Below are 25,689 nucleotides of genomic sequence, written 5' to 3'. Positions count from 1 at the left end.
TGGGTTTGGGGGGTCTTGAAGCATGCTGGGTTTTGCATTGTTCGTTACATTCCTTTTTGGCAGTTCATCAGTATCTGTCAAATATATTGTTTGCATCAGCTTTTATCTCTAAAGTTTTTGATTTAGATATTGGCATTCCATTTCAGATGCACAGTTTTTCCACTGCGCATAGTGTCTAAATGCTGAAGGCTCATAAAAGATTCATAAAAGTTGCTTGTTTCTAGTCTGACTTTAAATGTGTAATTTAATGGACAGCTGTTCTAGTAAACTTGAAAATATATTTATGTTTGTTCTTACTTTTCTAACAGATCAACCCTATGTAAACATTTTTGCATCTATTATAGCATTTATGTTTGGAAGATTTTCATGATTTTGTAGCTTTATTGGCCTTTGTGATAAGTAGGAAAAAATATATAATTATCAAATATCACTGGGTAAATATTTGTTAATGAGAATGAGGCAAAACACAGCACATCTTCCAAATGTCATTATTTCTAACCCTGTTCCTAGATCTTTGAATCCTATCATGGGAGTCAATCCATCACCAAATCACATACTTGTGGTTTGGAGATAGCCATACTAGGAGCAGCATTACACTGGAAAACTTTACCTAAAATAGTTTTTGTAATATTTTCTTTTAAACTTTTAGTTGAAATAAAAAGCCTGCTTAGAAGAACAGTTTATACTAAAGGCAATATTATATTGTGATCCCTGTAATCTAGAGGCTAAACATTTAAAATTATTTTTTATCATTTTAAAGAAGATATAGCTTGAATCAAGGCTGTCAGTCAAAATTCATGTAGAGTTTTAGGAGCTTATTATAGTAGAAAATATAATGATATATATACTAAAAGACAACCACAAGTATTTATAACTCACTTAACTACATATTTCTAAATTATCAGATGATTTTAAAACTTAATTTCTAAAACTAAATGAAGATCTGTAGATGACTGTGAAATCATATTGGTATGCAAGCTTCTTTTTTTCCCTCCTAATTGAAGCTGTGCTACAAACTAATGTTCCTATTAGAAGTAAGGACTTAATGACTCAAAATATATTTTATAAAGTATATTTTATATATTACATACATATCAAAGTATATATTATAAAGCATAATAGGTATAGTTTCAATTCTAATAAATTACACTATTAACTTCTTTAATTCTTGGCTTGGTTAATTCTGTAAAGGAAAGCTTAAAGAGCATTATATGAATAAAATGTTCTGTCAACGTGACAGTTACTTTATGTCACAAATGTCATATTTTAATGTGCATTTTTAAAAATACTTGAGACATTTCAAGAGATCTGAAATAATAAATAATGGGTTTTAAACTTGTACTTTAATTTTTCTGCATGCAGTTAGAGCTTTAATGATATTTATATCCTGAGAAGGACAAGTCAACAGAATATTACTTTCAATTCCTGTGCTAAAAGACAGCCACTCAGAATACAGAAAGAGAAAGGCCAATAATTACTATTCTACCAAAAAACAACAACAAAAAAATGCCATGTATATAAATTTTGTGATACACGATGATATATTTATATGTTTGTTTGTTTATTTTTTGGTTTGGATATTTGTATAACAGGGGAAGGTTGCCCAGACTGCTTGCATGTCAGCCTGCCAGCATCTGTCAACATCATTAATGCAGATGCTCCTGGACAGTGAGTTAAAACAGATAAGCATGGGAGCCGTTCAGCAATTTAACTTAGATGTCATACAGTGTGAATGTAAGTACCTTATTGGTTAAATCTGATGCATTTCTAAGAATCTATATTTAAATTATATGAAAAAATGGTATACAGTAGGATAGTTCATAAAGGAGGGAAGAGGCCTGATTCAGTTAAACTTTCAGCAGCCTTAGAAGCAACTTCTTTCCAACAAGAGAAAAATATCTCAGTTTCACATTTAGGGCCTCTAGAGCGGGGGTCCCCAACCCCTGGGCCGCGGACCGCTACTGGTCCACGGCCTGTTCAGAACCGGGCCGCACAGCAGGAGGTGAGCGGCAGGCGAGCGAGCGAAGCTTCATCTGCCGCTCCCCATCGCTCCCATTACCGCCTGAGCCATCCACCCCCCCTCACCCCCCACCCCCCTGCCCATGTTAAGGTTGTCTTCCACGAAACCGGTCCCTGGTGCCAAGAAGGTTGGGGACCTCTGCTCTAGAGAGGCACTGAAGTGACAATCCAGACTGGATAATTAAAAAGGTGATTCATTTATGATTCATTTTTTTTCCTTTATCCCTTCTTTTGGTCATTCTTGTCTTCTTGCCAGGACTCTCCTGAGGTTTGTAGTCAGTGAATGAAATTATTCCAAGTTTGTCATTCTTACTTTCCCTTAAATAACTTTTCAGATACCTGCTAAAGAATAATCTTAGGACCCTGCATTCCAAGTGAAGCTTCTTTTATATTCTGAAATTTTGATTCTCTTTCCCAAAGAATTTCTCAAGTCTTTACCTTTACCATTGTTTTTCACTTTATTTTCTTTAGGTGACAAGTTAGCAGATTCCATAATCTAATGTTGACATTAGCCAGTCACCTTCAAAATTGAATGTGCTATTTAGTTATTCCCCTTGTTATATATACTTCTAGATGTAGGTTACCCTTATACAGAACATGAGTTTATGGAACAATTTTTTGCATTACTTTCAAATGACTGGTACACTGATTAAATGATGAAAATCCCTGGTTGACAGTTTAGTCAGGCACCGCTGTTGATAAATTGAAAATCAGTGGGGCACAAGAAGGATTATAAAATATTTATTTGGGCAGATTTTACAATAATATATTCTCTGTGAAAGACGTTAAAAAATTAAATGTTGGTGGCTTGCACCTGAAGCAAGAGTGACAGATTTTTTTTTTCAACAAGTAAAAAATATTTGTCTGCTTCTGTATGTAAGGCATTCTGCTAGGAAAAACATATTAATATTAAAAAGAATAATCATATAGGCTCTTTGATCAAGATCAATTGTTTATTACACAAAAAAAGAAATGCAAAGTTTTAAAAAACCCACCTATTTACTTCAAAAAAAGAGAAATACTGATCTACAAAGCAAAAGAAAGATAGTTTTTCCCTAGGGAAGAGAAGGATTCATTTTCTTTTCCTAGAAAGCATTTCTAATTTTATCTAATTAGAAAACCTTTATATATTTCCTTCTCAAAATAAAACTGTCATTTACAAAATGATATTTATCTTGTATTTACAAAAATATTTACCAAAAAGCACTTTTTAAAATGTTTCTAACTCAAAGTAATTGTTAATTCATTCTACGAATAATTTGAAACTGATTTCTTAAAGTTCTTTAAAAGCTATGTTACGAGGGAATTCCCTGGCAGTCCAGTGGTTAGGATTCCGCAATTTCATTACAAGGGCCTGGGTTCGATCCCTGGTAGGGACCTAAGATCCCACAAGCTGTGCCACATGCCAAAAGGAAAAAAAAAGTTGTCTTATGAGATAATTTCAGTATGATAATGTTTATGTAAACATTTTACATAAATATTGCTTGAGGGTGGTTGAGCCCTTTATTGGCATTTGGTTGTGTCTTCTCAATTAGATATTTTTGTTAAAAAATGGAAATTACTGTTTGGTTAGGCAGCTTCAGGTACCTAGAGCTTTTCTCTGTCCTCTTACCTCTCCATGAAGAGTAAGCCTAACTATACTTAGAGAAAGGCACATAAAACACAAAACTTTGCCTCTCTGTTACATCATAGGACAGTTTCTCCCTTTAGTTACTTATTTGGGTGGAGTTACTGAAGGCTCCTTTTAAAATGTTGATGTTTTCTTAAAAGACTAATCTCTTGGAAGAGATTATACCTAAGTACAATGTATAACTCAGTTAAAGATGTCTGGGGTCAAGTGCAAGAGGAATAAACCCTAGCCTGATGGGGGCCAAGGTTCTGGTACTATAGATATGGAAAGGGAGAAACCAGGACTCAAAGACAAACCACAAAAAATAACTCGGCTTCCTATAAGATTATGGCTGTGGTTGGCTCTGCTCCTTAATTTTTATCAAATATTACTTAATCATTACTTTATACAGTATCACGCATTCAGTACTCACTGAACAAATAAAAATTGACATTACATTTTTTTTTCCCCCATTGGCCACACCATGAGGGTTGTGGGATCTCAGTTCCCCAACCAAGGATCAAACCCGGGCCCCCGGCATTGGAAGCTCAGAGTCCGAACCACTGGACCACCAGGGAATTCCCTGACATTACATTTTTCATGTTTATTCCACTCTCTTTCTGGTGCAGAAGAATTGTCTACTCCCCAACTCATGACTTTTAGTGATTGATACATAAATCACTTAAAAATGAAACTTAGGGGCTTCCCTGGTGGCGCAGTGGTTGAGAATCTGCCTGCCAATGCAGGGGACACGGGTTCGAGCCCTGGTCTGGGAAGATCCCACATGCCGCAGAGCAACTAGGCCCGTGAGCCACAACTACTGAGCCTGCGCGTCTGGAGCCTGTGCTCCGCAACGAGAGAGGCCGCGACAGTGAGAGGCCCGCGCACTGTGATGAAGAGTGGCCCCCCGCTCGCCACAACTAGAGAAAGCCCTCGCACAAATACGAAGACCCAACACAGCCATAAATAAATAAATAAACAAACAAATAAATAAATAAATAAAAAGAAACTTAGCTTTCTCTAATAATATGTTCAGAGAATTTTAGTTTTCATCCCCTTTTTTTTTTGGCCGCTCCACGCAGCTTGCAGGGTCTTAGTTCCCTGACCAGGGATCGAACCTGTGCCCCCTGTAAAGGAAGCATGGAGTCCTAACCTCTGGACCTCCAGGGAATTCCCTTCATCCCTATTTTAAATAGTGGTTTTGTTTGTTTTTTAATCTGGAAGAAAGCAATTTTTTAAAATACAAGGTTTATTTTCAGTATTACTGCCGTGTGTATGCTTTCTACATATTGGGGCAGGGAAAGGAGAAGAAAGGGAGACAGGAAAAGGAATTTGGCTAGGTAAGAGGAAGGCTAGAATGTATGGTAAATTTGTGAAGAGAAGGAACCTGGATGCCTTAGGAATCAACTGGGATATGGAGAAAATAGGCAGATAGTTAAGATGTAGAATCCTAAGAACTAAACGATCATTGAGTTTCACCACCCGCCTAGTAGTACATACTCAACATACTCCTACCTTGAAACACACTCTAAAATAACCCTGTCAAGTAGTTGTCCAGCTATTCCTTGAACATTTAATTTGGGAGATTAACTACTCTTCAGAAAATGAGTTTGCATTTAATATATTACTCTGTCAGTTTCTCACATTGAGCTGCAGTTGTTTTCTCTAAACTTCTCCTAATGGACCTAGTTCTGCCTTAGGGCTAGAGTCACCACTAGTCCATATTGTGCCTTTGTGCAAATTAGAAAAGATATTCCCACTGAAGGGAAAAAGTCCTCCAGTGTTGTCCCCTTTCTATGAATTAGAAAAAAGTTTACCCTTTTTCCAGCTGGACACCCCCACCAAGGCACATGACTTATCAAGTGAAACGTGAGCTAGATTTCAGCCCTTGTTCCCTCCCCACTCCTCTCCTCAGCTGGGCACCTGTGTATAGTAAGCAGTCTGATAACTGCAGGTGGCAGTTCTGCTTAGGGTCATACAGAGAAAACCGAGTCTTCATCCACAAGCCAGTTATATGAAAACTACTCTCATATCTTTCTGAATCTTCTGAAGGCCAGAGATAAACAATTCCTCTTACTGTTCTCGTGTGATGATTTTAGGTCCAAAGCTCTTCTTTGAACAAACTGGTTTGACTGCCTTCTGTTTAATGTCTGATACCCAAAGTTGAATACAGAGATACCCAGGTGTGGGAGAACCAGTATAATATGTAGTTGGACTATCAAATGCATTGTTCCATATTTTGTACTTTATTAGTAAAATCCAAACTGTTATTACCTTTTTTGGTTACCAGAGTATACTCTCGAATCATTGAAGCTGTAGCGTTCTAAAATGTCTTTATCTTTCTCTTTTTTTGTGTGTGATTGTCAAGCTTTGTTTTTCTTATACTTGTATGATTAGTTTTTGTTTTAGGATTTTAAGATTATCCCTATTAAATTTTATTTTAAGATTTGTCCCACAGCTAGCCTATTGAGATCTTTTTATATCAAAATTTAATATCATCTGCAGATTTGTAATCATGCTTTTATTTAACAAGGTCATTAGCAAAATGTTGAACAAAACTTGATATCTGCATCCTGATATGTAGTACATCAGTGATTCTCAAAACACGGTTCCCAGATGAGCAGCAACAGTACCATCTGGGAACTTGTTAGCAGTGTGAATTCTTTTTTTATTTTATTTTCTTTATTTTTTTTAGCTGCATTGGGTCTTAGTTGCAGCATGCGGGATCTTTCATTTGTGGCGCACAGGCTTCTCTCTAGTTGTGGCATGCGGTTTTCTCTTCTCTAGTTGTGGCACGTGGGCTCCAGAGCACGTGGGCTCTGTAGTTTGCGGCACTCAGGCTCCCTCATTGATGTGCTCGAGTTCAGTAGTTGTGGCACGCGGGCTTAATTGCCCCGTGGTGTGTGGGATCTTAGTTCCCCGACCAGGGATCAAACCTGCATCCCTTGCACTGGAAGGTGGATTCTTTACCACTGTACCACCAGGGAAGTCCCAGCAATGTGAATTCTTGAACCCCACCTGCTGAATTGTGAATTCTGGGCACAGGACATAGCACTTTCTTTTTGAGTAGGCCTTTCAGGTGATACTGATGCACAGTAAAGTTTGAGAACCACAACATTACATGGGTCTATCTGTTCATATTGACTTAGATCCATTATTCAAAGTCTTGGGTATCTTTAGATTTCTTCAGCCAGTTGCTAATTCCCTAGTTGAATCTAACTCATAGTTTAGAATCTAAATCATAGCTCAAAGTTATGAGCAACTTTGCCAGATGCCTTGCTGGTATATAGGGATAATAATGGCCATTGAATTTTCCTCATCTACCAGTCTAATTACTTTTTCAAAGAAGAAAATGTTACTACTCTGATTCTTCATAAACCCATATTGATTCATAGTAATTACTTTCCCTTCAAGAGGCTCAGAAACTATTACTTAAAAGTCTGTGACCGGGGACTTCCCTGGTGGCACAGTGGTTAAGAATCCGCCTGCCAATGCAGGGGACACAGGTTCGAGCCCTGGTCCGGGAAGATCCCACATGCCATGGAGCAAGTAAGCCCGTGTGCCACAACTACTGAGCCTGTGCTCTAGATCCCGTGAGCCACAGCTACTGAGCCCATGTGCCACAACTACTGAAGCCTGCACACCTAGAGCCCATACTCTGCAACAAGAGAGGCCAGTGCAATGAGAAGCACGCGCACTGCAGCGAAGAGTAGCCCCCGCTCGCCTCAACTAGAGAGAGCCCCCATGCAGCAACAAAGATCCAACGCAGCCAAAAAAAAAAAAAAAAAAAAAGTCTGTGACTGGTTTGTGGGATTAACATAAAATCCTACTAGTCTGTTTTACACTAGTAAGAAATCCAGAGTCCAAGGAAGTTAGATAGCAGAGATCAGGAACTAGATACCGTAAAACGACCAAAGATCTTGGGTATCTCAAGAAAGGCTTAAGTCAAAGAATTTAAGCAGTAAGAGGTTAACATCAAATATAAGCATCAAGAATGGCCTTTATTCTGACTTAAATTTTATAATTTGGTTTGATTATTTTTCCATCCTCATTACTTTGTAAAAACATTATGCATATATTTCCTAAGCCTTAAAATGTCAGTCTGCAGGTAGAAACAAATAGCACAACCAGCTGAAGTTGGGGAGGCAGAAAGTTAAGAATAATTCAGTTTCTCATATCATTCAGCCATGTGCTTTTAGTTTTAGTTTTTGTTTTTTTCTGGTAGTGAAAGAATTGGCACTGATCCATCTATGTACTCATTTTTTCAAACAGTGTGTGCCCTTTTTCCCTGGTATTCCTTGCGACACACATGCTTATGAGTTAAATTGGCTTGAGCTCAAATTTCAGTCTGTAACTGAATTTTTTCCATGTAGAGTCAACTGATTTGTAGGGAAGATTCATTTATTCAGATGTTTAATGAGAACCTACTACCTGTTATTACTGGGAAATCAAAGATGAATCAAGTTTCAAAGATCTCACATACTAGATGGGGAGGAAACAGACATGTAAATAACTATAATAGAACATAAATTCTTTATAGAAGTATATATCACTTGTAGAGAAGGAACAATTAATCCTACATGCCATGGGGTTGAAAAGATTGACTATCATAGAAGTGAAATTTGAGTCTTAAAGGATGAGTCAGGTTTCATCAAAAGCAAGGAAGGGCATTCTGAGCAGAGGGAATGGCATAGGCAAAAGTGCCATAATGAGAGAATGCTTAGGGAGTCTTCATACAGTCTTGTATAGCTAGACTACAAGATGCATGATTGAAAGTATTGAAAGATATGGCTGAGAAAAGTTAGACTTCTGAATGCTTGGACTTTATTTAATAAGCAATAGAGGGCTTCCCTGGTGGCGCAGTGGTTGAGAATCTGCCTGCCAATGCAGGGGACACGGATTCGAGCCCTGGTCTGGGAAGATCCCACACGCCGCGGAGCAACTAAGCCCGTGCGCCACAACTACTGAGCCTGCGCGTCTGGAGCCTGTGCTCCGCAACAAGAGAGGCCGCAATAGTGAGAGGCCCGTGCACCGCGATGAAGAGTGGCTCCCGCTTGCCGCAACTAGAGAAAGCCCTCGCGCAGAAACGAAGACCCAACAAAGCCAAAAATAAATAAATAAATAAATAAAAGTGAAATTCTTTTAAAAAAAAATAAAATAAAATAAGCAATAGAGATCCATTGAAGCTTTTTAATCAGGACCATGACACGAGGAAGTCTATATTATAGAAAGTTAACTCTGTGTCATGTGGAAATTGAACTGAAATGAGAGAGGTACTACAAGTAGGAAGACCTGTTAAAAGACTATTGAACTTTTTCCTGTGAAGGATAGAAAGAGCTTGACTTTGGGCAGTGGGAATGAAGAGAAGAGGATGGATTTCAGACATTTTGAAAGGAGGAGGAGGGAATACATAAAATTAGTGAATGAGTAAATTTGATATGATTTAGGTGGTTAGAATCAGAGACTCACATAGTTGAAGAGACCCGAGAATGCATCCCATGGTTGGGGTGGGTGGTATGAAGAGGGAGAAAAAGAAAGAGAAAAGGAGAGGAAGGTGAAGAGGAGCGAGGAAAGAGAAGAGATTTAATCATCTAGGATAGATAGTTAAATTAAATTCAACATAGAATTTATAATTGTCAGCACCCAACGCAGAATGCTATGCTCATAGAGTATTTGTTGCATAAATGAACAAATTAACAAATCAGGAAGCCTCTATAATCTACATTTGCTTTTCTAGAGTTCTCCTAACTTTGTTATCAAAAAGTTAAGGCCAGGAACTTTCCTGGCCGGTCCAGTGGTTAAGACACCACACTTCCCCTGCAGGGGGCACGGGTTCGATCCTTGGTCAGGGGGAACTAAGCTCCTGCATGCCTCGTGGTGCAGCCATATGTACATACATAAATAAATAAATAAATAAATAAAATGCTGCCTCTTTAAAAAAAAAAGGGTTAAGGCCAATTGATGCTGCTGTAATTTTCTTCAAGACCATTCAACTTCTTGATATACATATAACTGATCACTTATAAAAACTTCATGTATTTGATGACTATGTTTATTTTTATTTTGATAAATTTATTTATTTTATTTATTTTTGGCTGCGTTGGGTCTTCATTGCTGCACGTGGGCTTTCTCTAGCTGCGGTGAGCAGGGCCTACTCTTTGTTGTGGTGCGTGGGCTTCTCATTGCAGTGGCTTCTCTTGTTGTGGAGCACGGGCTCTAGGCACGCGGGCTTCAGTAGTTGTGGCATGTCAGCTCAGTAGTTGTGGTGCACGGGCTTAGTTGCTCCGCGTCATGTGGTATCTTCCTGGACCAGGGATCGAACCTGTGTCTCCTGCATTGGCAGGCAGATTCTTAACCACTGCGCCACCAGGGAAGTCCCAGAAGTAGTAAAATTTAAGGCGAAGAAGAGTATGGTACTTTAGAGTCATGCATTAATTAATTCCTTCATATCTACCAAGTACTTGGCATTTAGGGGATACAGTGGTAAACAAAACAGAAAAGGCCCTAACCCTCTTGGGGTTTAGGCCCAGTGGGGAGGCATTCATTATATGACTGCACTAATAAATATGATTATAAGTTGTTAAATTCTAGAAAAGTAGATGGTACTGTGACAGAGTATAAGAAGCAGACCTAATTTAGATAAAAAGTTGTATTGATTAAGAATATTAGGTAGGGCTTATGCATGAATGAAGTAGACATTTTTGGTTAACTTGACAGTAACCAATAATACTACTATAACTGTGTGGTTGGAGAAGTCAGGAAGGCATTCCATTCGGAATTGCAAACGTAGTCCCCCACCCCCGAAAGCTACATTGAACCTTTAATCCTGTTACAGATTTTGTATAAGTTCAAGAGAAATCACTTCTTGGAGGAGCATTTGCCAAGCTTGGCATGAAGCTGATGTTCTAAATCTGTGTATGTGCTTTTGTTTTATTAAACACCTCTTATATATTGGGTCACAACAGAAGGCACCTTACAAACGCAGCAGTATAGAGGAAAAAATAAAAGTGTCTTCTTAAGTTCCTATAAAGGTATCTCAGAAATCCTTCACATCCCTAACAAAATAACATTTCCAAAGCAGAAGGCAATCAGAAGGATTTGAGGTACCCAGAATAGGTCTAGAATGTACTTTTTCATATATTCTACACAAATACCTAATTGAGGTTATCAACTCCTAAGAGTCTAACATCCTAAATTCATAAGCACTAGAAAAGCTCCAGGTTGAAGAGCACTGGTACCTTTTTCAATGATGATTTATTGAGAAATAGGTGAATCTCTAGGTTTGAAGGCCTTGGTCTTTTTGCAATTGGATAAAGGCTTAGCCCACCTCAAAAAAAAAAAAAAAAAAAAAGAGAAATAAAGTCTCTATAGATTTTTTTGTATGTATATGGCTATGACCCCAGGGCCTCTAATTCTAGCCTTGAAAAAGGTCCGTACCCCAAAATAAAAGGGTTCAGGCAAAATCATGTCGATGGTATGAGAGGATATTTGTCTTTTTTTTTTTTAAGTAAGCTGGATGCTCTTTTATTATTTGCCTACTTGAATTTGTTCCTGGTTTTAATGGCATTTAGGGTATCAAATTTAGGCTGCTTTGCTCCTTTTCCAAGAAAGGGAGAGGAATAGATACTACCTTATATAAGAGTGGGGTGATGAATGCAGAGGGGCAGTTGGTTCTAGAGGCTTGCATTCCGCTGCTACCAACCACATGTAACAGAATTTAACAGTCAAGAATTCTAACAAGACCCCTGACTCCCAGGCATGAGTTCTTCACCACCAGAAAAACCACTAGATGGTGCTCTTCGTCATCGCTTCTAATGACACATCTGGTCCACATAGAATACGTTGCTGAGCCAAAATTTGGGTTCTAACTAGCCAATTTAAATCTTCAGATCTAGTAAGAAATGGAATTATGAGAAATCTTTTCAATATGCAGACTTTTTATTTACAGTCATTTATTTAGTTATGAAATTATTCCATTTTATATGTCCTTGCCTTGTCATCCACAGGCAGTCTTGAGTGTTTATTTAGCCTAGCCTCCTCACCCTCTTTTTCAATCTTTTGATCTATTTACTCTTCTGATTCCATGGGCACTTTTTCTTCCCCTTCCCAATTCTTCCTACCCTGTGTAAATGTTTTCCAAATAATCCACCTTACAGTAAAAATAACTGTCTGCCTAGGACAAGATTGTTCAAGGACTTATTCCCTCTGCATTTAATTTCAGAGGTTTATATTTTCATGCCAGGATAAATACTTATAGCCTGACTTCTTAGCCATCTTTGTTCCCCCCATACAAATCCTGTACATCTGTGCATAGATCCTGAGGGCAGGAAGGGCATATTTTCCTGCTTAAGGTTTTGTTAGATTTACAAATAATTCATGTTTTTGCCTATAGATACTCTCTTCTCTTAAAACTTCATAGATTGCCAATTTGGAAGGGTTTTTTTTTGTCATTATAATCACAGCTTCTACAGTATGTATTAATTTTTACTTTCAGTTTTATCTAAATTAATTCAATCTTATCTTCTTCTCAGTTAGACTGATACAGCAAAATTTTACCTTCCCAATAAGGTGACGCCTTCCTCTCTACCTCCCTCTCTAATGTTATTTTATTTATTTTTAATTTTTTAATTTTTTAAATTTTAATTAATTAATTAATTAATTTTTGGGCTGTGTTGGGTCTTTGTTGCTGCACGTGGGCTTTCTCTAGTTGCAGTGAGCGGGGGCTACTCTTCGTTGCGGTGCACGGGCTTCTTATTGTGGTGGCTTCTCGTCGCGCAGCACGGGCTCTAGGTGTGCGGGCTTCAGTAGTTGCACCACGTGGGCTCAGTAGGTGTGGCTCGTGAGCTCTTGAGCGCAGGCTCAGTAGTTGTGGCGCAAAGCCCTAGTTGTTCCGCAGCATGTGGGATCTTCCTGGACCAGAGCTCGAACCCATGTCCCCTGCATTGGCAGGCGGATTCTTGACCACTGGGCCACCAGGGAAGTCCCTCTAATGTTACTTTAGAGTATTTTTAAACTTGGAATCATTATTATTAAGTTCCATATTCTAGCAAAAAATAAGAGGAAATGAATATATCATGAAGCTATTTTATTTTAAAAAAGAAATGGTCAGGGCTTCCCTGGTGGCTCAGTGGTTAAGAATCCGCCTGCCAATGCAGGGGACAGGGGTTTGAGCCCTGGTCCAGGAAGATCCCACATGCCACGGAGCAACTAAGCCCGTGCGCCACAACTACTGAGCCTGCGCTGTAGAGTCCCTGTGCCACAACTACTGAAGCTTGCCTGCCTAGAGCCCGTGCTCCACAAGAGAAGCCACCACAATGAGAAGCCCGTGCACCACAATAAAGAGTAGCCCCCGCTCACTGCAACTAGGGAAAGCCCACGCACAGCAACTAAGGTACAATCCAGACAAAAATAAAATAAATTTATGAAAAAAAACTGGTCAAACAGGAGACACTAAGAGAAAAAAACCCAAAGATTTTGACTTTCTTTAAAAAAAAAAAAAAAACTTTAGAAAGCCTGGAAACTATTTTAATTTTTTTAAATTTATTTATTTTTAACACTATTTTTTAAATAAATTTATTTATTTTTGGCTGTGCTGGGTCTTCGTTGCTGCACACGGGCTTTCATTTTAGTTGCAGCAAGTGGGGGGCTAGTCTTTGTTCCGGGGCGCAGGCCTCTCATTGTGGTGGCTTCTCTTGTTGTGGAGCGTGGGCTCTAGGGGCACAGGCTTCAGTAGTAGTGGCACATGGGCCCAGCTGCTCTGCGGCACGTGGGATCTTCCCAGACCAGGGCTCGAACCTGTGTCCCCTGCACTGGCAGGTGGACTCTTAACCACTGCGCCACCAGGGAAGCCCTGGAAACTATTTTAAAATATCTTATTGAAAGACCAAGATCAATGTGTGTTTTTAAAAAATACCCTTAATGGCATGACTAAATGACAAAGATATCATATTAGGAAGTAGGTATTATTAAATAAAAATAATTAAAAGTTGGCCCAAGTGAGGAGAACAAAGAAACCCCAAAATATGACAAATCATATAAAATTGAGAATCTGCTTGAGCCAAGAAGGAATCTGAAGAGAAACTTAAAGCTATTCCAAAAATCAGTCATCAATTCTTTAAAAAGTTCAGAGATTGAAATCTACCTCTAGAATTATTGGGACCATATTAGTATAAATGAATTATTTGTATTATTATTTATTCATTCGACACATTTACTGAATATCTCTTGTACACCAGGCACAGAGTATGTAAAGGTTAAAAAAAAAGAATCTCTATTTCCTGTGAGCTTCGTGTTTAGTGGAAGAACTCACAGTTTAGCTTCGGCTGAAGGAAACATTTGGAGTATTCTTACCCACACTCAATTATTTTGAAATAAATACACTAAATATGCACACAGGGTTCTAGATTTACACTGTCTAGTAGTCATATGTGACTATTCAATTAAAATTAAATAAAACTAAAAATTCAGTTCAGCTCAGATATAGAACATTTCTATTACTGGAGAAAGTTCTGTTGGATAACATCATTCTAGATCTAATCAATAAGCTAGAGAACGTATCAATTACCAGGATTGGATGGCATCCTCTTAGAATTTATTTGTTCATTTGTTCAGTTTTCCTTCATTCACTTAAGAAACTTTTATTGCCTGCTCATTATGTATCAGGCATTATACTAGGTGATCGGGATATAAAAATGGAAGTATATTTCCTACCCTCAGGGAGTTCATGGTCTGGTGGGAAAACCCAGACAGATAAACAATTGTAAGATAGCAAAATGGGTAGTATAGTTATAGGCTGTGTACAGAAGTTGCAGGGAGATTACAGAGGAGGGACCTAACCCAGCCTGCAGGGTAATGGAAGTCTTCCACGGAAGATGTAGATTGAATGGAAGGATAAGTAAGAGTTACCCAATGGAAAAGAAGAGGAAGGATCCTCCAGGCAGAAGGATCAGAGGTACTCGGTAAGAGACTGTGGCATATACAAGGAAGTGCAGATGGTTTGGAATGGAAGGAGTTTAAGGTGCCCCTAGGAAGGTGGTAAGAGATGAGGCTACAGAGATAGGCAAAGGCCAGGTTATAAAGGATCTTACTTGTCCTGCTTTATTGTGAAGGTGATGGGGAACCATTGAAAGGTGTTAAACTGTGAAGTGGCACAAATCACATTTACATCTTACTGGGAGAAGTAGATGGAAGGGTGGCACACAAGAAGCAGAGAGACCAGATAGGAATGTATTTTAGTAATGCAAGCAAGAAATGATGATAGCTTGAACTGAGGTAGAGACAGATTCAGACTGAAGATATTGTATAGGATAAAACCAACAGGATTGACTGCATTTGAGTTTTAAAGAAGTAAAGGAAAGAATAGGAAGCCTCCTATCCCTAAAAAATATTTGAGAAAAGACCTGAGAGCTATAAACTAGTGAATTTCACTTCCATATTGGTTAGGTTCTTAGAAGAGATGGCATAAAAGATGAGAGGCTTAATACTTAATCAGATTCTGGATCAGTGAATTGAACGTCAGGAAATCTAAATTAGCTATGTGATCCTGGGCAAATCACTTCAATTTTAATTTTTCTGCCCTATAAAATGAAGAACTCGGTGAGTTTTAAACTGAGCCTTCAGAGGACTGTTGGAGATATTTCAAAGGGGGGTGTCTCTTCTAGCTGCAAGATTTTGTGATCCATCATCTACACGCCCTGTTTACTAAGATAAATTATTATGACGATTAAAGAAGATGGTACGTGAGAAAGTGCTTTGTAAGCTATAAAGTGCTATATAAATTTATGGTACTATTATAATTTAGGCTCTAAGCTCTTTGGATTAATGCCAAGCAATGGGGCTTATTAAACTATAGTATCTTAAATAGGAACTGAGAGAGAAGAAAAATGACAGATTATTTTCAGTGTAAAAAAATTCTGGAAGATTAAGTGCATAATAATCAAAGTATAATTGAAATTGAGCTGATTTTTATGCCTGATATATAAAGTAAGCTCTCTGTATTATAGGAAGTCTTTATGTGTGTATGTATGTGGTGCTGTTAGAAGCTGACCTAACATATACAGCCTTGATTAGAGACCATTAGGGGATTCAAGTTAATTGTTACTTGGAAACAATAGCCTGAGACTTGCCACGAAAGCCAACGATATGCTGGATGGTCTTAAGAAAAGTACTTTTTAGATTAAAAAAAGAGAAAAGCTTTACTTTTAATAAGCTATTAGAATTTTGCTTGTTATTTTTCACTTAAGATCTCATGTTACTAAAAAGAGGCAATTCAATTATCTGGGCAATGTTTGGGGGTGATGGAGTTGTCACAGTATGAAAGTATTCTACTTTTCATTGTATGAAAAGACAGTGATGTGAGTAAATTATAGTAAACAATGAAAAGTATGATTAGATTTGCTGAATGAATCTTAGTTTTCTGGAAATAGGGGGTCTGAGAAAGGTGAATGTAGTCACCTATCTAATGGCCATAGCTACTTAGTACCCAGCATAGAACCAAGAAGTAAGGAGGAAAATGGTGTAACTCTGAGTAACTGAAAGGTACATATACTCAAAGGCATATATAAACTCATTCACCTTACTTGTGGGAGAGGCCCATGCTCAGGCTGTATTTGCTCTTACTTTAGATACTATTCTAGTAATTGATTAGCTGACTTACCTGCTCAAGAAGATTAAAGATAGCATAATAAGAGATGAGTGAGAGAGGAAGGAGTAAGAATTTATGTTAAAACTGTAAGAGAGAAGGCAGAAAAATTATAAAAGATAGACACAAGAACTCAACACAGCATTCTGAGCTATTTAATGTAATAGAAAACAGCTGTTAATACCGTAGCAGCCCTGGGAATTTATTGTATTGTATAGAATAAAAAGTGTTCTTAATGGTTATCAATGAAGAGAATTAAGAAAAGTTTATATAGTGTTTAGTATTCTAAAAAAAAAGATAGGGAAAGTATTATGATGCAGTTTAAAATTTCATCAAAAAATGCTTACAATGAAAAAAAGTTTTGATGCTTAAAGCAAAAATTATCATTAACTTAAAAACAACATCAACAAAAAAAACTTAATTTGAATTCTTCATTCTCCAAAAATGCCAAATTAATTAAGCTGTGCTAGGCTTTCATATATTTATTGTTTTTAGATGTTGATTTTTGAGCCTTTCTAAACTATATTTCACACAGAATATACTAAAGTTAAGAATTATATTTGTTATTCCAAGATCTATATAGGCTAACATTGTAAGTGGTTCCTAAAATACTGGCTCAGATAAATTCATAAATGGAAAATCTATAATACTCTCTAAGAAAACTCAGATATTAATGGGGAAGGAGAGTGGTGGCAGGCGTTCATATTCTTACCAGAGAAGCATGTGTGTAAAATGATAGGGTCTTTTTTATGAGCCACAAGGCTTTTGTTTTCAAAATAACTAGTATTGAGATTGTCTTCAACTAACTAAATAAAGCTATGTTACTAGTATTAAATTTTTGTAAGTACAAAAAAGTTGTTGAAAGGGATTCCCTGGTGGTCCAGTGGTTAGGATAGGCGCTTTCACTGCGGAGGCCCTGCTTTAATCCCTGGTTGGGGAACTAAGATCCTGCAAGCCGTGTGGCGTGGACAAAAAAAAAAAGTTGTTGAAAAATATCTTTCAAAATATTTTTCGTCTAAAGATATTAAGAAATCTGTCTTAAGAAATCTATTTTGTCTTAAGATGTCTCTTAGTTTTTAAAGAGGTGGGATTCCTTTATGGAAAAAAAATTATTTAAAAAAATGAACAAGCATTCCTGCATCATCCTCATTTTGCTACTTTGAACATTTTACCTGCTGTAAAATGTAAAACTGCATGTAAAGCTGACTTCTTACATGGCTGCCTATTACCGCTGGTAGCTAGAGTAGGATTTGTATAGAGCATATTCTGTAACAAAGCAGGTGTTTTGAAATATGTTGACAACCGTGCAATTGGTATAGTTTCAAAATGCTTCTATAATCATTCACTTAAGGCTAAAAAGAGTCAGAAAACTTTTCTTGATTGAAGTATATTACTACCCTTGAACTTTTACAAAAGTTAAATGGATAACCATTTAAAATTTATTGTAATTAAGGATTAGAGTAATTAAATGGCAGATTGGAAGTTTAAAATTATTAAAATATTTGTGGTAATGGGTGTGGAGAACATTCTCAGTGGTGAAAATTGAAGGTTATAAATAGTCTTCATTTGAAATGATTACTTGTAAATATTATAATACATTTGTAATGAGTAGAAATTAATTTAGTGGTTAAACCCTTGTAGATTTTGCAATCTTGTTTTTATTCTTTTTTTTTTTAAATAGTGTTTGCCAGCTCTGAGCCCGTGCCAGGATTCCAAGGGGATACTCTGCAGCTAGCATTCATTGACCTCAGACAAGTAAGATGTAATAATGTACTTCTCATTTATTGGTTTCAACTTCTCACCTTTTTTTTCTTTTTAATGCTACAGGAATGCTTGTTTGCCTTGAAACAACTTTTCTTTAGAAAAGTGCTTCTTTGATAACTATGTATTTGGTCCTTCTTTTGAACCTATACCCATTCAGTGTCTCAACTTCATGGGGCATTCTTATTGGTGAATATTTAACTTAGTTATTACTTGCAAAGCACATGAATAAATAAAAACTTTATACTTTGGTTTAATAACACTTGAAGTTTAAGTTATTTCTTAATGCTTTCATGGTCAGATATGAAAATTGGTAGTATAACATTAGTTTTAGGACCCAAGTTAAATGTAAATTATTATAACCTAGAAAGGAACCCCTTGCTTAAAATGTTGTCAGTGTAAAGAATGTTATTTTTATAGTTTTTCTGTATGCTTCCAGAAAGAAGGATAAAACTAATTTCTAAAGGTAATTAATTATACATTTATGTAATTCTTTTCTAGTCACATAACTCTAAGTATAATAACAAATATGATTTTTAAATTTCTTCTATTCAGTTTACTCTTTAACTTCTCTGTCATTTTCTTTATTTTCTTCATATTACCTTTTTCCATCTCCCTCAGAATTTTGCTTCTTATTCCTTTCTTCTTCTTTCCTCCTCCACCTTTTTCTTTTTCTTTCTTAATCATAGGATTAAGGAGCTTAATAAAGCTGAGAGGCACACGAGTGTGGAGGAGGGGTAGATCCAAGTTAGAGGGCTTAGGAGTGCTAGGATTGACAATAGGCGTGACTGCTGCCCTTGGCAAGAAGAGCCAAATGGAGATGGAATTAAAAGAAAGTCACTGTGATATCAGTCTATTAATGGTCCCATCCCCTTTGAGGGATGGAGATAACTGGAGATGGGGCTCCACCATTGGTATGAATAGACTCTTCCACAGTGATGTTTGGAACAGGACCAGTGTGAGCAGTTAAAGAGCTCTGATTTTAATAAATGTTTGAACACAGAGCTGCTTTTTCTAATTCCAAGCCAGTGTTCAATAAGTATTTATGAAATGCTAAGTACTGATTATTTGGAGAGAGGAGATATGGTTGAAATAGACACAAAAGTAATATAAGAGACAGTTTCATCCTTATGGAGTTTAACAATCCTTTAGAGAAGCACAATACCCACAAACTGGCTAGGAATACTTATGAGACAGTGAGTCGTGTGGAAATAACTGGTATTTCAAGTCAAGTTTAGAAGAAAATTGAAAAAGCTGTTCTGTCTCTCAATTATAATCTGTAAAGCACTGAACATATTTATGAAATATTTTCATAACATAAATATGAAATAACCTAAATATTTTCATAACCTAAATAAATATGAAAATGTATTCATATTTATTTCTGTTTACAATTGGTGCTCATGTATTATGCCAAACAAGAAACACTATTATGAGTGACCTAGACCTACAGATGGTTAGCTTTACTAAGTTAAGGGGAAGATAGTAGAAAATGAAGAAAGTGGATTCTGAACTCCCATTTCAGTTTATTAGAAGATATTCTTACTATTGAAGGTAGATCCATTTTCTTTACAAGGAGTTATCTCTGTTGCTGTTCTGTTGCCCCTAATAAGATGATATAGAAAACTGAGTCCTTTACCAAGTTGGAAATAGGTTTGGTGGTATATTCATTTCCAAATTAGGTTATGACCACTTACATGAATATGTTCTCCAATCCAAAGAATATGTGATTCAAGGATAGCTCCCATTATATACAAATAATCTGTTCACAGAAAATTTGAAATTTATTGTTTGCTATTTTCTCAGTTTTGTATGAATTTTTATGCTATTAACTAGCTTGTAATCTCATTGTAGGATTGTAGATAGGATCACATAATTTAAAAAAATTTTTTATTAGAGTATAGTTGATTTAAAATGTTGTGTTAGTTTCAGGTGTACAGCAAAGTGATTCAGTTATACATATACATATATTCATTCTTTTTCAGATTCTTTTCTCATATAGATTATCACAGAATATTGAGTAGATTTCCCTGTGCTATACAGTAGGTCCTTGTTGGTTATCTATCTTGTATATAGTAGTGTGTGTATGTTTATCTCAAGCTCCTGATTTATCCCTTCCCGCAACGTTTCCCCTTTGGTAACCATAAGTTTGTTTCTGATATCTGTAAGTCTGTTTCTGTTTTGTAAATAAGTTCATTTGTATCATTTTTTGAGAATTAGATTCCACATATGAGTGATATCATATGATATTTGTCTTTCTCTGGCGTACTTCACTTCATATGATATTCTCTAGGTCCATCCATGTTGCTGTAGGATCACATAATTTATAAAGCTCTTGGCAAAGATTCTGTTCCTTGATTTGTCCAGATAGGTAGTTGGTTCAAAGCAGATTAAAACTCTGATCCCAGGTTCTTTCTTCCTTCAAACAGAATCATCATTTGACAGCAAAGAAATCCTCTTTACAAGCATATAGCTCACTAGGGAATTGTTATGGAGGCAGACTTATAAATATTAATAAACATCTCAAATCTTTTTGGTTGATTTACTTAACAAGTAGTGCACTTAGAGGCATTAAGTCCTGATTGACATTTCCTCATCAAGGTAATTTCTTTTTTTTTTTTTTAATATTTATTTATTTATTTATTTATTTATGGCTGCATTGGGTCTTCGTTGCTGCGCGTGGGCTTTCTCTACTTGCGGTGAGCGGGGGCTACTCTTCGTTGCAGCACACGGGCTTCTCATTGCAGTGGCTTCTCTTGTTGTGGAGCATGGGCTCTAGGCACGTGGGCTTCAGTAGTTGTGGCACGTGGGCTCAGTAGTTGTGGCTCGTGGGCTCTGGAGCGGAGGCTCAGTAGTTGTGGCGCACGGGCTTAGTGGCTCCGTGGCATGTGGGATCTTCCCGGACCAGGGCTCGAACCCATGTCCCCTGCATTGGCAGGCGGGCGGATACTTAACCACTGCAAGGTAATTTCTTTCAGAGACTTAAGTGAATAAAAAAGTCTATTATGAAACATTCAGAATTCTGAAATCTATTATGACAAGTATATAGACCTGTTAAAATAAAAGATTTATATAGAAATAACTAGTTAATATAAAACACAGTTTTAAAGTATGGTAGTTAGTATGCAGTGGAAGTGAGTAGTGGATAGAAAATTTTGATGAGCTAATTTTTGACGTATTAATTTCTCTAGTCTTAAAAGAGGCTTAAAATTATTTTCTCTGATTATTAATGTTAAAATTTAATTATGCTCTCTTCTTGTACTTTTGTATTCTAAAATAAGAAGAGGGACTTCCCTGGTGGCGCAGTGGTTAAGAACCTGCCTGCCAGTGCAGGGGACACGGGTTCGAGCTCTGGTTCGGGAAGATCCCACATGCCACGGAGCAACTAAGCCCGTGTGCCACAACTACCGAGCCTGCACTCTAGAGTCCATGAGCCACAACTACTGAAGCCCGCATGCAGCAGTGAAGACCCAATGCAGCAAAAAATAATAAATAAATAAATAAACAAGAAGATGCAACTAATTCTTTTTTTTAAATATTTATTTATTTATTTATTTTTGGCTGTGTTGGGTCTTTGTTGCTGTGCGTGGGCTTTCTGTAGTTGCAGTGAGCAGGAGCTACTCTTTGTTGCAGTGCACGGGCTTCTCATTGCGGTGGCTTCTCTTGCTGCGGAGCACGGACTGTAGGTGCACAGGCTTCAGTAGTTGTGGCGTATGGGCTTAGTTGCTCTGCGGCATGTGGGATCTTCCCGGACCAGGGCTCAAACCTGTGTCCCCTGCATTGGCAGGTGGATTCTTAACCACTGCACTGCCAGGGAAGTCCCGATGCAACTAATTCTTGTCTTCAGCTACTAGACCGCTGTGATATAACTTGAATTTTATGATTTGAGAGGCCTGGATTTAATAATTTGATAATGGTAGTTATTTTTCACCTATATTTGTTTTTCAAATTAACTTACAAACAGTTTAGTGGTGAAATGCCAAGTATGGGAATTGGCCAAAAATAAAATTTATTTTGAAAACTTTAATCTCGTATGAGGTGATGTAATGTTTTTTATCAGTATCAGTGATTATTTAAGTAAGGATACCTTAAGTTTCAGTAATGTTTTTATGTTCCTGACTTCATAAAGATATTTCATAGCAGCATATTATTTTAACACTTTTATGTGAAGTAGTATATCACCAAACATAAAGAGGGTGCTAACACTTTTATTTACATTTCAGTTGAATTTCTGCACTTTTCCTTTTTTTTTTTTTCCTGGTCTGTGATCCATTTCTGTCTTAATAGGGCAGCTGACAGTTCTTTTCAAGTATACTTAGAAAGGCAAAAAAGCCCTTTTCATAGTACTTATAAGGGGTCATGCTTCTGTTTTTTAGTTTGAATTTGATACTGCTTCATGAATTGCTGGGTATGAAAGATTAGGAAGTAGGTCTAGTGGTCAAATTTTACCTGCCCACCCGGACTTTGCCCTGAGGTCAAACTCCTGATATTTGCCGTTCTGAATAGAGGAGTTGATGACAAGTATGAGCTGATACAAGAGGAAAGTTAGAACCATATCAAAGCTGAAGGCAAGAGAATTGGGACTCAGTCAGAGACTGTAGCTAAAAGATGGATCATCAGAATTGCCCTCTTCTAAAGAAAAGGAAATAGCTGACCTGTGAGTGAAAAGACTTTATCATCCTGCCAATCACATGCTTGCTAATGGAAGCCAGTTATCTCAACAACATTTTAAGACCTACTGCCCCAATAGACAATGTGGAGGGTTAGCAGTACTGGTACTGCATTATGTGAGTGTACTACTTCACTCAATTTTAAACGTGCCGTTTGAACATGATTTGTCTGTGTATACTTTTTTTTATAAGTAAAGCCTACCATCCTTCTACCCCCAGTTCTGAAATGAAGTCACTAAATGGTGAAGGACTTTGGTATACTTACTTGTATCTGTTTTCTTTTACAAAGACCATCTCTTTTGTTAAATGTAATCTTTCAAATGGATTTCAAAAGAATTTCAAAATATGTAAAATTCTTTTGACAATGTATGAAAACCTTAAAGTTTTTAAACTTTTTATTATAAGACTCTTTGTATAATGTATAGTATTCAGTGATACTTTTTAAAGTAACTCATTCTTAATACATAGCAAGATTTCAGTAAATATCACTGGAAAGTGAGGTGTCCCATATAAATGAATTTCCCAGGAAACTAAAGATTAGGTTTTTTTGTTTTTGTTTTTTAAATTTTATTTATTTTTGGCTGTGTTGGGTCTTCATTGCTGTGCACGGACCTTCTCTAGCTGTGGTGAGCAGGGGCTACTCTTCTTTGCAGTGCGCAGGCTTCTCACCGTGGTAGCTTCTCCCGCTGCGGAGCATGGGCTCCAGGGCACGCGGGCTTCAGTAGTTGTGGCTCGCGGGCTCTAGAGCACATGCTCAGTGGTTGTGGTACACAGGCTCAGCTGCTCCACGGCATGTGGGATCTTCCCAGACCAGGGATGAAACGCGTGTCCTGTGCATTGGCAGGTGGATTCTTAACCACTGCACCACCAGGAAAGTCCACTAAAGATTAGTTTTTAATCACCAAAACTTTTAAAATGTAGCCAATTTAGCGGGAAACTTTAAAAATATATCTCTCACTTTCATAGCTTCTTATTGAGCATAATTCTCACAGTAGACTGAGCATCCATGGCTCACTAATAATCCTAATACTAAATCCTCTTTACCTGGTCCTATTTCACTTTGTGATAAATTAGACTGGCAAGATATTATTGCGGCATTTGACAATATCTTGATAATCCTTCAGACAATATGGAGAGGTTGAGGTAGGTTGGATGATAATGCAATTAGGTAGGTTTGAAGCTAATAAAACAGTTTCTTCCCTAAAGAATGTTGGCTGATGTATCTTTTCACCCTATATTTTCCTGAAGTGTCTTTCCAGGAACACTGATTTCTCAAGATGAGAAAAGATTTCTTTAAAAAAGATTCCAAGTCAGCTAAGTTTGGGAAACACTTTACACTCTAATCCCCACTTAACCATGTGCATTAGAATTGTAAGAACTGAGAAATGGTGTGGTAAACATAAACTCATCACAGAACACATCCCTTACTAATTTTGGCTTGTATTATATGAAATATACTTTGGGAAATGCTGCTTTAAGTCAAGATTCTGGCAGCACCCTCTAGATGTCTGTCTTTGACAGTTTGGGATCAACATATTTTTTAAATGATGACTTGGATAAATACATAGAAGAAATATGAATTATTTGTATAGATTACACAAAGCTAGAAGAGTTTACCTAAGATGATAGAAGACAAAATCAAAGTGCTCTCAGTAGTCTTGAGTGATAAGCCAAAGCCAAAAAAGTTAAATTTAGCAAGAAAAATATTGTGCTGTATTTAATTTTTTTTAATTAAATTTTTAAAAATACAGGATGTAGGAAATCTGACTTACATTATGAAAAAGACCTGGTCATTTTAGTTAACTCGAAATGAACCAACAGCGTGCTGGGAATTCTTAGACTACACTAATGAAAGTGTGGTATTTGGGTTAGACCACTGTGCTTTGGGGCTGTTAAGACTGTGCATGATGGTATGGACACTCACAAATTGGAGAGCACATAAGAGAGAACTACAGAGGTAATGAGTGATCAGATACCTTGTCATATGAAGAGCCTTTTAAAAATCTGGGAGTAAGGAACCTCCCTGGTGGACCAGTGGTTAAGAGTCCTCACTTCCACTGCAGGAGGTGCAGGTTCGATCCCTGGTTGGGGAACTAAGATCCCATATGCTGCACAGCTAAAAAAAAAAAATTTGGGAATATATAGTCTAAAGCCTTAGAGAGGTATGCCTTTGTAGTGCAAATCAAATATGTGGTTCTTATTAGCTTATATATGAGTCATTTTCTTTTTCTATACCATTTTCTTCTGCCTGTTACAACCCTGTGCCATAAAAATTACAATTTTTCTTTCTCTATCTACAGTTAGATTCCGTTTTCAAGTATTTTATTTCAGGCAAAATAGGGAAAAGAGGAGTGATCATTCCTCTGAACTATATTTAGAGAATTTGAGAGAGAATTCGAATTGTGCAAAATATATATGGATCTCATAGCACTTTTCAAATAAATGTTTTATTGAAATATAACATACATTCAGGCAAATCATACTATTGCTGACTTTTGACAAAGTAAATACATCTCTGTAACACCCATATCAGGAAAAAGAACTTGACCAGTAAGTACCTCAAAAGAGACCCCTACCCCTCACTGCACTTCTCCCTCTCGAAGGATGACAACTATTGTTACTTCTAACACCACAGATAAATTTTGTCTGATTTTGAACTTTGTATACATGGAATCATGCAGTATTAACTTTCTTTTTTTAATTTAATTTTATTTATTTTGTATACAGCAAGTTCTTATTAGTTGTCTATTTTATACATATTACTGTATATATGTCAATCCCAATCTCCCAGTTCAACCTACCACCACCACCCCTGACCCCAATATTAACTTTTTGGTTCTGCCTTCTTTTGCTCAATGTTATGTTTGTGAAATTTATCCATGTTTTTACATGTAGCTATGGTTCATTCATTCCCTTTGCTGTGTAGTCTACCATTATATAAATATACCATAATTTATACATTCTACTATTGATGGACATAGGAATTGATT

The 25,689-nt window shown here is 37.0% G+C and overlaps 1 protein-coding gene across 8 annotated transcripts in view; it reads left to right on the top strand.

Annotated features, from left to right (window-relative positions):
* EXOC6 (exocyst complex component 6) overlaps nucleotides 1-25,689 on the top strand; it is a 219,496-nt gene that overhangs the window by 166,097 nt on the left and 27,710 nt on the right. For all 8 annotated transcript variants that reach the window (XM_082423664.1, XM_082423666.1, XM_082423669.1 and 5 more), the window contains 2 exons: nucleotides 1,593-1,734; nucleotides 17,950-18,023. In XM_082423664.1, the coding sequence (XP_082279790.1) occupies nucleotides 1,593-1,734; nucleotides 17,950-18,023 (216 nt within the window). The remainder of the gene's footprint in view (nucleotides 1-1,592; nucleotides 1,735-17,949; nucleotides 18,024-25,689) is intronic.

This window comes from Balaenoptera physalus (genome assembly GCF_965194825.1).
Source record: "Balaenoptera physalus genome assembly, chromosome: 14".
Lineage (NCBI taxonomy): Eukaryota > Metazoa > Chordata > Mammalia > Artiodactyla > Balaenopteridae > Balaenoptera > Balaenoptera physalus.
This window is presented reverse-complemented; position numbering and strand designations above follow the sequence as displayed.